The sequence below is a fragment of the Amblyomma maculatum genome, chromosome 6 (assembly GCF_055883805.1).
Source record: "Amblyomma maculatum isolate TAMU_Amacu chromosome 6, ASM5588380v1, whole genome shotgun sequence".
Lineage (NCBI taxonomy): Eukaryota > Metazoa > Arthropoda > Arachnida > Ixodida > Ixodidae > Amblyomma > Amblyomma maculatum.
In genome coordinates, this window is record NC_139349.1 from 29,837,589 (window position 1) to 29,851,542 (window position 13,954).

The 13,954-nt window shown below is 42.4% G+C and overlaps 1 protein-coding gene across 4 annotated transcripts in view; it reads left to right on the forward strand.

Moving 5' to 3' along the window:
- The first annotated feature begins 2,446 nt into the window (after positions 1-2,446).
- Rlip (Ral interacting protein) overlaps positions 2,447-13,954 on the forward strand; it is a 37,872-nt gene continuing 26,364 nt past the window's right edge. For 2 of the 4 annotated variants that reach the window (XM_084606303.1, XM_084606302.1), the window contains exons 1-5: positions 2,447-2,612; positions 2,852-2,982; positions 3,493-3,622; positions 6,460-6,662; positions 10,751-10,864. In XM_084606303.1, the coding sequence (XP_084462429.1) occupies positions 2,892-2,982; positions 3,493-3,622; positions 6,460-6,662; positions 10,751-10,864 (538 nt within the window). In that variant the 5' untranslated portion in view covers positions 2,447-2,612; positions 2,852-2,891. The remainder of the gene's footprint in view (positions 2,613-2,851; positions 2,983-3,492; positions 3,623-6,459; positions 6,663-10,750; positions 10,865-13,954) is intronic. The other 2 variants (XM_084606305.1, XM_084606304.1) reach the window with 2 other exon arrangements.

A 13,954-nucleotide genomic window follows, 5' to 3' on the forward strand; every position in this document is an offset into this window, starting at 1 on the left:
GCATTGTAACTAATTGTCCTCCAAATTTTTCTGATTTAGAAAAGAAATGGTTCTTCACTATATCTTGTGGCAGGGTAGCAGTAGCACATCCAACCTCCTCGACAGGTGGATTTAACAAAATATTTGCTCTAAAATGTGTTCCAGTGAAACACGGAAAGTTATTTTTGATAGTTATTCACTCACCATGGGCAAAATTTGATGCTCATTTACACATATCTACTCTTCTGCTCATTTATTGCAATGTGCAGTGTCAATCACACTTAGCGGGAACGCAGCTCCGCGTGGTCACGCACGTGGTTTGCGCCATTCCACATAACCTAGTCACGAATCGGTGTAGAGTGACGTACGAATGCGAAGATCTCGAAGTGGTGCTTCTTATCATCCGCTATTTTGCGTGAATTTGCGACTTGCTTGGGCGCAATAATTCCCCGCACGTGTGCCGCCATGCGGAACCGTGTTTCCGCTAAGTATGATTGACATGTACGGTAGGCAGCTTTTACTTGAGCACATTTGTTTGTCAAACAGCATTTCCTCGCATTTATTTTTTCCGAATGTTTATATTTCCATACTTATAATTACATATTAAGGACAAGCCAAGTAACTAGTCTTGTTTTTCTGGCATTCCTAAGGTGGATGTAGTGCCATTTTATGAAATGCATAGACATTGGTGCAAGCATTCCTCAACTCACTTCTGCATGTGTGCTGCAGATATTGCTTGGTAATAATAAAGACTGCCATTTCGTTAGGAGGATAGGTTAACCTGCGATCTAAGTCACCTTGAAAGGATAGCAAGACAAAGAAGAGGAAGTAGTAAATGAAGAACCTAGTTTTATGAGCATCAGTATCAACTGACAAAGAAAACAGCCTTGATATAATAAAGAAACTTCTGTGAATAATCAGTGCAGATGTATTTCTGCAGCAGTTGCAGCCAGCATTCCACGTGTACCTGCAGACTTTTGCACCTTATATACACTATTACATAGGGCATTATTTGACACGCAGGCAGTGCTGACTTGGGAGAAAGCTCTAGCTGGTCAGCTGCTCTTTGCTTGTTTTGGTCACCTCTTGCTAAGTGAAGTGTGCTTTCTGATGATGATTTGAGGGAAAAATCGGGCAGTAAGGCTGTGTTTCGAAGCAAGCTTGCCTGCTTGATGTGTATGTAACAGTTTGAAAACATGCGCTACTTTTTACTCTACTGGCAGGAGTTGGTATCGTTTCCTTTTACAGTCGTACCTCATTAATGGTGGACACGTTAGCTTCTGAGCATAACTGTCTATAAAATGAGCTGTCTGTAATAACAAACTGTGAACAAAATTTTTAAGAAATAAGGAAACTTTACAATTAAGGTTTGCTGTCCTGCATAGTAGTCTCCAGTAAGTTGAATTAGACATAATTTTGAAAGCTACAAGCTTAATGTTCCTGTCACACTTATGCTTGAAATAATGTGGTGCAGCTTGATGAACCTATTGGTCTATGATACGCTTGCCTTGTAGATAAATGACGGCTTCTGCTACAATTTTTTCATATCCTGTGAACCGCTGCTACATGACAGCATTCATTGAGGTGGAAAATGCTAAATGCAGGCTTCTACATGTGGCGCATTCTGCAGAGGAAGTTTGTTTCACATGGATTTATGTGATGTGGAAAATCGTAAGGTGCATCATTTGGCCAATTTGCGCACTAAAGCGTGAAAGCAAGAAATGAAAGTGCCATCACTCAGTCATTTCCACCTTTAATTGCGCTCCGTAGTACCCTGCACTCGAAAGGCTTATATAACGTGACAAAATACATGGTCAATCCTAATGGGTCCTGTGCATTGTCCCTTTTTACATTGTCCAGACAGCAAGTTTCTGTATTAATAAGGTATTGAACACATTTTAGTTCTTCTAAACTGTGACTGTCTCTGTGAAAGCTTGCAGGCCACTGCAGAGGCTAGAAAATGTATTATCTATCACCAGAGCCAGGATTTCAAATGTTTTAAATTTGGCAAAAGTAAACGCCCGCGAAGTTTGAACATTACCACCAAGGTCAATGTTGCCACTGTCGTGCGCCCATCCCATGCCCGATCCAACTTCAATGTAACGTTGGCCCGATCCCCGTGGTGGAAAGTGTTGTTGTTGTGCCCTCAGATAATGGCACATACCCACGAGGAGGATTGGCCACACCAGCAGCCCTCCACTGGGCTTCTTTCTCTTTCCTTTTGCTCCAACCAACGTTGGCTCCAAGCTTCCCCCTTCCCTTACAGCGAGGCTTAGGTGTCCACCGTTCGAGTCCAAGACATTGACCTTGCGTCGACCATAAAAATGAAGGCATATTAAGACAAAGTAATTAGATACGTTGGACGCTTCAAATAAATCTGCGAATAAAAGGTGCAATTAGATTTCGTGGCATGCCGGGATAACCCAGGCAAGAATAGCGATATGCGCATTTGCTGGGCTGGCAACTTGGATACCGCTTCTTGCGTTCGACGGCAGAGACATCGGCGCGCCTGAGCTAAACTAAAGATGTTCGTCGAGTCTGGTTCTATTATCTGTTTAAAATTTATCTAGACACTCGACAGCGATAGGTCGCGTCAATCGCTCCTGGAAGTGAGCGAAGCCTACAGCCCTGAGGTATTGTTGACATAGCAAACGTCACAGCGTCACGTAGCATTATCACTCGCCGTATCACTCCGAGCATGCGTGCGGTTGACACTTTCTCTTTCCCATATAAATCGCGTTGGTACCGGCTTTTGTTATTAAACGCTGTGACGCTGCTTACTGCTGATTTAGAAATGTGTCAGCCAGCGACAAACGTCACGAAAATGTCGCTGCAACGGGCGTTGATATCACATCTAATGTTACTTTTGCAGAGGTAGCGATTTTCGCAAGTCTTTCTAGTCTACTGTGGGCATGGATTTCGAAAGCCCCGACGTGGAGAAAGACTTTCCTGGTCTCTATGCATCGGAGGCGGTTGGGAAGGGCCAGGAGCGAGATGTCAGTTGTAAGTAGAGCGCATATCTTGCGGAAATGTTGCTGGTCAGTTGGGTACAGCGGAAGCAGGTGTACGGTTGGGTGTACATAATCGGCCAAGTTAGCTGTGATTATGCTTCTTGAAAAACCTTGCTAGCGCGGGCGGTTCTTATATTTGTGATATTTTTACGTAGATACTTTGTCTGTGCTTTATTTTGTCATGCTTTCAATACGTCAGTTATGAGGGTTCTGGGCCTTTGTGAAGCTACCTTTTTCATAAAACACCTTACTCCGCTATGCCATTGCTATTTTCTGATCAGAAATAAAGGTAACTTTATTATGTGGTCAGTGGATCAGTCAATGTGCCATTATGTGCGCAGTTAGTCGGCACACAGTGCCACAATATTCCTACAACTTTCTGCTACATAGTTTAGATGGGTATAGGTTTCTTTATGCATACAGTATTTGACTCATCCTGGCAGTGTTGATTTTGTGACTTGGGCATCTGTGTTACGCTATATTGTTCTGTCATTTTCTCCAGATAGTGATGAAGAAAAGGTCTCGAAGAAGGAACTGCTGATTGGCAAACTCAAAGATAAAAAGGACAAAAAGGACAAGGGATATGTTGCGTTTGAAGGAGAAAGCTCAGAAGGAGAAATGGATGAATCAAGGTAATATGCATAAGGGTGTTGTATTTATTAATGGGATGATATGTTTGTTAATTATAGATTTTAATATTGTATTTAATTTTCTCTTCACAAGTGTTTGTACACCGGAGGCATAGCATCATATAGACCTTTTCAAAATTGGCCAAAGCGTGCTGCCATGTTGGAGACTGGGCTGTGCTCATAGCACAGGTAAAAGCTGTGGATTCTCCCCCCACGCCTGCTTCACAGCCCAGTCAAACCGGTTTCTCCCAGGATCGTGAAAAGGTCTATAGGGAGGTTGGAGGAAGTGATGCATGCTGGTAGTTTGCCATGTTGTCGTTGGCAGCAGATGACACAGTCGCCACGTGTGCAACTCACCTGCGTTTTCATAGTCGCATACAACTCTCAAACTGTGCTGGCACAATAGTAAACTGTGCTGTGATGGGCTGTAACAAGCGAACTCAAAGCAAAGTGCAGAAACTAAATGCCGGACAGGCCGACTGTGCGTTCTTCAGGATCCCAAGAATATACCTGCTTGAGTACGAGAAGCAAAGGAGCTCTCGGAGCTCTGCTGACGCAAGATTGACGCTAAACTTCTGAAGTACCAAACTAGTCCTCAGAACTTAGAAATTCATCAATATCGGTGATGTAGTCACGTGGGCGTAAGTCCAAACTCATAGTGCAGTCTGTGCATAGTGTGAACGCCACATTGCCTCTTCTTCATAGCACGTCCGATCTTTCAGGCACAGCTATGTTCTTGAGGAATCTGTCTACATTTTGCATGCATGTAGGGGCACAGCGCATGAGTAATTGCGTGTTTGCTTGGTGGATCATCGAAAAAGACAGGCACCCGGTCAATTCACTGCTGCCTGGCTGTGCTGCGTCATCATCTGCTTATGACGACAACAGGGTGGGCTACTCGGCGTGCATCGCTTCGTGCAGGTTCCCTATATATTCGCTAAATATACTTATATTGGTAATCAGTGATCAGGATATTTTTTTTTATGCTTGACATCTGTCATGGGCGTTATGAGATGCGGTCAGGGATAGATGAGTTGTATGCCTGCGTCATAAACATTCTTTTTCACTTAAATTGTACGCTACTCCATATGAAGATGCAGACAAGTACAGGTGCAGACATAAGTAAACGAACACGCTTTCAAATCACCATCGCATCTTGAGTCTGGGAGATAAGAAAACATTATTTGTACAGATGAAAGCGCACTGGCCTTAACTACCAGTGTGCACATACCACGGGTGCCAGTTTCAATTATAGCACACCTGAAAAATGTTAGAAGGAAATAGCGTACTTCGCTTACTTCTGTCCGCACTCATACCTTTTTAGGCACAAACCAGTTACTCTATCCATTTCAGTATGACGTGAACCCCATGGTAAATACAGAACTGTTTTGAAGATCAAAGTTGCATAACACAGATGACTGTCGGGGATATCATTTGTGACACACAGTGCATGGAGGTCTGAAGCAACAGAAGAGGTAGAAAAACTGAAAACATGAAAGATGCTGTGATGGTGAAAGTCGGAATCGTTTTATTGATTGTGCTGCATTTTGTGATACTAAGCGCTGGGCACAGCGTAGTGGTACCGGGACTTGGTGTTCAGAAAAAGTGCAAAAACATTCATAGTCATTCGAGATTGAATAAATGTTTTGCACTTTGTGCATGTTGTGACTCTGGGCATTCACTCTGATCACGGACATGCATGTGGTCATAGACTTCCTTCTCTCTGTTCCCATTTCTTCACAGTGTAATTCAGGTGCCTTTCCAGTGTGAGGTAGCTGTTGTGTCTTTCCTTTCTACATAATCTCCTCTTGCTCTTGGTGTCTTGAATAATCGGGCCACCTTTTCCTCTACCATGCTATGCTGGTTTCGTTTCTGCCCGTGTTTGTCCAGCCTGACACAACTCAAGAACGAAATGGCCAATGCATCTCAAAGGAGGCCCTTCAGCCAGGGACATTGACTGGTGCCACAGTTAATCTAAGGTTAATCCCAAGTCATGCTTGGTTAATGCCCTGTCATGCTAGTGCAATAGGGGATCAACCATAGATTAATTAACAATGTCATGGAACTTGGTTGATGTTGTTGGCTGTAGGATGCCATTTGAGGAGCATTTACTGCCTCATTCTTCAGTTGTACTTTCCTGTGGCAGATATCGCAGGCACAGTTTGCCGGCGATAATTTTTAGTTTCTTGCATTGCCATAAATTAGCCGATTGTGTCTGTCTGCACTTTACTGTATCTCTGGCAGATGGCAGCTTACATTCCATAGGGCATTGTAGGCAAGAGTGAGCTTATTATGGCAGGGAAAGTGTTTTGAAATTCTTAAAAATAAATACATTGTATTGTCATTTTTGGTCAGCATTCAGGACGACAGCATGACATGGGTGTGGGTTACCTTTCTGCATTTAAAGTGAACTTTTGAGATTCTAGTTTGGCCACTAGACATGTTTCTTATGGGCTGCATATGAAATTATTTTGTAGTAGTATTTGCGGCCGCTTATTTTTCCTACGATGAGTTGACTTTGCAGGCAATAGCGAATTTGTTTTTTTTGGTTGATTGGCCTTGCATAGACTGAGTTCTGGTGCCACTGATTTTGTGTTACTAGGAGTTGTACTGAGAGGCTTAGAGCTGGGTTTCATGACCACACTGTTTCGGTCTTTTTGTGCAATGGTTGACAATCAATGGTTAATGCAGATTGCTTCTGAATTTTGTGCTGGTTTAACACATCATTCGAATCGCCTCTTAAAGCATGGCCCACTAGGTGGTCGCAGACTGTTAAATATTACTTCACCATCCAGTGAAGTAAAATTGTGGTTTCTGTTGCCTTCCTGGACACATTTTAGAGGCAAGAACAAAAAGAGCAAGGCTCCATTCAAATTTCCCGGGAAAGAAAAGAAGGAGAAGTCCCTGAAGAGTAAGGAGAGTATCAAGTCAAAAGACTCCAAAGAGGGCAAGAAGGAGGCCGAGAAAGATGGCAAGGACTCCAAGAAGAAGAAAGAGAGCAAGGTGAAGCTTGTCAAGAAGAAAAAGAAAGCAGAAAAGGCTGGTATGTATTCCCTTGAAAAGCCCAGTTAGTGAGCTTGGTCTCAACTGAGTAGAAAACAAACAAAAAAACAAACAAAAGAAATCCTCAAGATTTATTGACTTTTCAGGAATTTTTGCTTTGCACCCTTGACTAAGTCGATTGTAATGACCTCGGCCCGTTGCTCATTATTAATGCGATAGTGTTAACGGCCCTGTTCACTGAAAAGCTGGTGTCGGCGGTTGTCCACTGGCGTTGGAGTTTTAAGTGAAAAATTGCGAGCATGGCACTGGCAGGCAGTAGCTGGCAGCTGACTAGCACTAACTAGAGTTAAGGTTGCCTGGCATTATGTTTGGCAGGAGCTGCCATGCCAACTCGGGCGTCTCCTTCCATATGGGAGGGTGATATCAGAATCAGCCTGTTAGGACCATTGCATTCTCAATACCCATAAAATACATAAGGCGTGTTCATATGGCTTGGTCAGAGCAGGTCTCTATATGTGGGCTAGTAGCCTACATTATCTCATTATACCCTTAAAGGTGGAGCTTAAGTGGCTCTCATTTTTTTATGTATAGGTATATATATAAACTAATTATTAACTATGTAGTATTAGCTCTCTTTCCAAGGAATTTCTGGAACTTACTTACTTTTCTCTGTGCCTGTAGAGGCACTCAAATTTTCATTCTCTGTTTTCTTCTGAATGATGTGTATTGCATTTGTTGACATTTACTTCCCCATAAAATTTAGCTGCACCCGACTGATGATTCCTAATTGAATCTATTTAAAATTTAGCTGCACCCGACTGATGATTCCTAATTGAATCTATTTTCGAATGTTATTTTGGTTTCAAAAGCTGGAATATGGTCCTGTGATATTGCAAGTAAGGGTGAGGTCACGCAAAGTGCACATAAAAGGCAATGTAATAGCTTTTCACTTCCTGTCACTTTGGTTACTGGAAAAACCTACGTAAGAGCTTAAAGAGAATGGGGCAGCAGTGCTTATATGGCAGACTATCCAGTTCTTATCTGATCTGACCCTGCTTTTGAGAAACCTTTTTAAGAGTCCTTCAAACTGTCTAAATTTTTGGACACTGTCGTTAAATTGCTGGAAGAAATTTGGATTGCCGTGACCTGGCTGTTAAATGCAGATTTCTAGACAGTACCAGAGAGTATCTGTAATGAGTAAATTGGCTCAGGAGGGCCACCCGAAAACCTGCAAGCACACCGCCAGAGCATGTGCATGTAGCAGCAGTAGCAACAAAGGAAATTTCTTGTGCATTGGAACTTAAAGCCCTAACCGCATAAGGCGACAATTCGCGGCGACACCCTTGCGCGGCAGGCTGAGGGCCGCCAAAGCATTGCCGCTCGTCGCTGTCGCTCAGCTTTTGTGTTTTAGAAAATTTTCCGTGTCGCCCGGAAGCATCTCACGAGGCAGCCAATTGCAGAAGGCTGCGGGTGCTCAACTTCAGTTCTGGCTTTTTCTTTCTTTTTCTTTCTTTTTTTTTTTTTTTTTTTTTGCGGGTGAAGTTTGTTTTTCTAGTCCGGTTCGGGCGAAGAACCTGGCGCCTGCAGATGCTCACTTTGTCTGATCCGTGTGTATATGAGTGCATCGAGACAATCACTAAAAGCTTGGAAGGGTAGTAAAAGACAAAAAAAAAAAGGCTAGTGTGGCTAGATATCGTTAAATTTCGAAAAGAGCAGGAGAAAGTCACTGCTTGCAATGCAAGTCGGCTTCACAGTGTAGTAGCGCACCGCTGCACTGTGACCCTTTAAAATGCGATGCGTTACAAGAAATTTCATCAGTGTTTTATCATACTTCATGCTTTTTAGCTTTAAAAACGAGGTATAGCGTGATTGCAATTCCCTTGACCGAACGACGAGGCGGCGGTAACAGAGCAACGCTGAAAACGCACCTCTCTGTCACTGAGCCCCGTCACTCCGTGTGGTGTGCACCAGCGGCAACGACAGGTGTTGGCGGCGGTGTTGCGCGACAGATCTCTAGGGGTTGTCGCCTCATGCGGTTACCGCTTAACTGTCGAGAACCGTGCAGATGAGTGTGTGCACAGTCTGAGCCGTTCTTGGCGTGATAGAAAAGTTGATTCAACATGAACTAGCAAGTTATTTAGAACCCTCTACAGAGCTGTTATATGCTTCTCAGTAAGCCATTTTCTGATGCTGTCAAAAGCTGTAGTGGCCTCCTCACTGTGTTAATACTATCTGTGAAGTTAAAAACTTCTTTCTACCTTATGCACCAGAAATATGGCCTGCTTTTGAGAAACTAAAAATTTGGGGAGCACTTATGCTCTGCTTTTGGGAGTATCATGCAACAGCGTTAATGGCTTTGGTCAGTGGCTTCCCTTGTGGATCTTCATTTGTGTAAATTCACCCCTCACTGACATGCACTTTTCTACTCGCTTGATCACTGTTTCCTTAATTAGTTCCTCTGTGATTTTACACATACTCATTAGCATACAGTTGTAAGTAACCACATTGAACACCATGTTATGCGTGTATAAAGCTCTGCTTTAACCAAGCTGTATGAACCTGCCTGCTTGGCCAAAAGGAGTGGCTATCTGATTCACAGTACAAGGGTGGTGAGTTTGATTTTCATCACATGCAAATTTTTCTCTTCATTATAATTCCTCTCCTTTGAATTCTGCTGCTCCACACATCAAGCCTTTTCGATCAATCAGGAAAATCAGATTCTCGGGCTTGGCAGATACAAAAAGAAACAGCACAGAAAGTTTACCTTTGCAACAGTCCACAGATGGTCTTCTTAAGGGTACCGATGTTAAGAAGGACGTAACCATTTTGGTCTGATTTGAATGGCTAGCGACAAAAATGCAAAGATGATGACCTAAAAAAAAAAAAAAAAAGAAAGAAATCTGAGGTCAACTCTCAAAGATTCCCACCCTAAACAATATCTAGTCAATCTGGCCGGACAAAATTTTTGTCCTCCGTAAATATTGCTTCGTTGCGTTTGCAAATATTTGTATTGTAGACCGAATATTTTGTATGAACCTTGTAACTGGCTGGCAACTAAAAGAAGTGACTTCTATTAATCTTTTAATTTTCTATCAGTGCTATAAGAGATGTGGCAGGCATGCAAACGGGCTGCATGAGTTTTGTCTGTTAAGCTTTGGAAACTTATCTTAGGCCTCAGAACACGAGGTGAAAACTTGCAAACTTGTGCGAAGATCAAACGTCAAAGCCAGCCTTCGCAAGTGCCCAGCGTACAGTGGGGTTCATGTGCACGGGAAGAGACAAAACCATGTGAATTACATGGCTTGGTTTCATTCTTGCACCTTTAGATTGCAACAGGGTTAGGACCCATCGAAGGGGCTTGCATTCCGATGAAAATAATGTGAGCGTTAAGTGAGCTGCAGGTTACCATGAATGCATCATACAAAGTGGTGTTAACACAGCCTGTGCCTTGCATTCAGGTGTTTGAGGGATCATGAAAGGTGTGGTCTCACTTGTGTTGTAGCTAAGCCGCCTTATTCATGTCTGTTTTGAGAGCCATCTTGTTATGCTGCACCAGCATTACTCTAAACCTTTCCTTGGCAGCAGTCAACTTCTGACGTCATTCCTCATTTAAAGAATTACCTCGCCTCCTTGAAATGCTTCACTGAAGCATTCAGCAGCTTTCTTTATTCGTCGTATAGGATGCTCACTGAACAAAATTATGTTCCAAGAATTGTGGACGTGGTGTGAGCTAGTCGGCAACACACCTACTACCTGTATTATCCTATGATTCTTCTTCTTTTAATAAATGCCTGGTAGGATTACAGTATACCAAGTTATGCTTATAGTAGATGAAAACTAAATTTGCAATGCAGTTATTTGTGCTTGCTATTTGTGGAAAAGCTTTTTTTGTTTAAAATGCATGTATTGAATATAAGTCATCCAAATTATTTGACAATATTCAATTGGCAACCAATCTTTGTTGTTCTTTTCTGCTTTACAGCCAAAAATTTGTTATCCTCTAAAACTCGTGTATTTACTGCGCATCTACCAGTATGTGTATGTTTTCTGCGGAAGAAAATGCTTTTAACAGCAACGGTGTTCATACTCAGTGGTAGCTGTTTTCATCGTTGAATTGTTCTGTTCCAGAGGATCCAATCTTTGGTGTTCCCTTGCTGACTGCACTGGAGAAGAACCCATCTGATGATGGCATTGAGCTGCCTGCTATTGTGAGGGAGTGCCTCGACTACATTGAAGAGCACGGTTAGTAAAATTAGGCCCATAGTATTTACTGTTACCCTTTCTTTTTGTGCATACACAATAGGATTTTGATTCGAATTACGCAGCCTCACAAAATATATTTGAAGCGCCCAAAATGACCAAAATTCTTGTGGCTTGTACATTCATATCACCCATAGTGGCACGGGAAAAGTGTTTGAAACATCAGAAACTCTGTTTATTATGCACATATTATGCACATGTATTCCGGCTGGGATATTTGAGGAATTGTATCATCCTGATATCTCTATGAACTATGTTCGTATCATTGAGATTTCACTCTATATGGCTTACAGGATGTTGAAAGTGTGTTGGTCATTAAGTGTAAACCTACTGGGAATTTTCCTAGCTGATGGAATGTGCCCTTCTATTTGAAAGAACACTAGTGCATGCTTATACCAGGTAATAGTTCTTTCGGCCTGCAATTTTCTTTTCTTTTTTTGCCATTCTTTGTGCTGAATTCAGGGTGCGCAAGTTGTAGCAGAAATTTGGTTGTTTATTATGCCTTTTTGTGAAATGTTGGGTCAATTTTTTACTTCTTGTTTTAATTTTTACAGCATGTTGTGTTCAGCTGGGAACAGTTTATGCATAATGGTGTGTACTTGAATGCCATGAGCTTGAATGTAGTGCTGTGATACCGACTCCATCATAATTTTTCCTGTGATTAGGGTCTTTGCATGCCATTCTGCTGGTCATGAAATTGCTCCACTTTCAGGTAGGGATAGGACTGATTAAGAGAGGCAGCACAATTGATAAAAATGCCCGGCTTCCTGTTTTGTGTTTGTAATGGCAAGGTCTATTTACACCAATGTGCTCACCATCACACACTTGCTTGTATTGCTAGCATCCGTGTTGCATGCTGGTTTAACAGTGATGTTAGCTCCTGTGTTGACTTTAATTTTAATTGACAAGCCATGTACATCCACTCTAGCCATCCACTTCCTCTGGTGTCAATCGAAATAGCTCCAAGAAATGTGTCGCTCATGGTGCCGACCTCGTGGACTGAATTTTGTCCTTTGCAGATTTGGGCGCAGTGTCCTCTCTTGCGGCACTTGTTGCACGTGGTTTTCCCTGCCGGGCAACGTTGTGCTGTTCATAGCCGCAGACGCCTTTTTCTTGACTGAAGAACCAGTGGGCTTGCGAGTTGTGGCAGCTGTCCACGTTTTTTTTTCATCGTAGCCATGTAAAGCTGCAGCTTGTGCCTTTAAGACTTCTGACTGGCATGCCATGGCTGTGCCTTTTTCCGGCATCAACTCCATATTCAGCTGCATTTTTTCTCATAGCTTGCGGTCTCTGACGCTTACCACGAATCATTTCGTCGTGCAACATCCCGGAGTTGCAAGTCGATGAAAATCAAGTCGACGCAAATCTCAAGAATGTAGCCCTTTCATAGACAATATTTCTACGAAAGATGAAGTGGTTCACCTTTTTTGAGCTCTGGAGTGCTCTTGCTCACACCCACACCACACACAATTTGTTCATCTCTGTGATCTTGGCATTGTGTGCACCACAAGCAGTTTTAAGCTTGTCTAAGGCCGTCTTCAGCTCCTTTGTGGTCATTCTTTGGAGAGTAGAGTAGCCAGTGCTGCGACTGTGTGCGCAGTTATTCTCAGAGTGGCTAAGTGATAGAGATGGCCCTGTGCTGCATCGGCTGCTCGTTTTTGTGAAATGCCACATGCAACTTTTGCAACAGCCACATATCAAGTTTTGGTTTTCTAGCCAATCGGTGTTCTCCGATTTTCATGCTTGTTTTTCAATTTTCCATGTCAGACTCCACTCTCCATGGAAGTGTGCATGCTTTTTGGAAAAAGGAAGGAATGATTCTTCTGGCGGCGTGCGCTAGGCCGAATACACTCCCCGTGTGTGCGCTTTGAAAATGGCACTTGCGGGCCGTTTCCCTGGGCCCAAAAGAGTTTGCAGATGCTGCTGACCTTTCAATAAATAAGATTTCCTGCCTTTCTACAGCGCTCCTGTGAGGTTCTTTATTCGTCCAGGAATCGAAAACGGTAATAATCCAAAGGCAGATTTTTGTCCTAAATTGTGTGTTTTTTTTTTTCACCGTGTCTCTCTTAAAGCATTCTTTTTCAAGTTGGCGCATTTAGGTGAAACATGGGGCCTAACAGCTGCTAATGAGGTCCATACACCATGGTGGCTGCTCTGCCTTGCTGCATTAGAGGAAAAGAGTGATGGGTGGAGGGGGGGTGATTACAAATGCTACTTGATGAAAGTGGTCTTGCTAAGTAATGTCACTGTGGAGTGCAAGGTACCTAGAGTTGTTCTTATTGTAAATTTGTTTGCTGGAGTTATCTCGGCTGTACATTTAGGTTTACATAAAAAGAAAGCAAATTTCGTGTGTTTCAGTGTGTAACCCCTAGCGCTTTGAAATAATTCAAGAAGGGCTTTCTGGCGGGCTAGTTGGTGCTTGTAATTCATGATTAAACTGCACGAAAAAAACACGGACAGAGACAGAAAACACGTACCCACATAGAGCACACCTTTGAAATAAACTCGAGGGACAAAATGAAACTTGTATACCCTGGACCAATGTGCTTTTTCTCAAGCGCTAGGCATTATGAATTCAAATAACCATTTTTAAGCAGGTTAAGTTCATGCCTCAACAGTCTGAGCTTCAAGAAATGGGTCACCTTATTTAATACATTAAAGCCGTTACGACTAATCGTACACAAAACTTGCCCGTTACAAAAGTGCTTCGAATGCCTTCTAACTGAAAATAATTCCGCTGGATTGCCAAACATGCACTGTTGCACAGAGTTTTTCATGGGCATTTCTTTTTAATTATTTTCCTGTCAACATAGGTCTGTGAAGACATTCAAGATTGAAGGCCTTTCACCTTTCCTCTCCCTCACAACATTTTAATGCCATATGCTGGAGCAGAAGTGTTCAAGAGCAATTAAATTCCTTAAACTAGCACATTTTAATATCTTATATTTATTGCACATATTCTTAACTAAAATCTGTGTTACAAGTAAATTGACCGCATTTACAATTTTTCCAGATTAAAAAAAGAATCAATTTTTTCTTTTTATGAAAACAGCAGTTTTGTTAGAAAATATA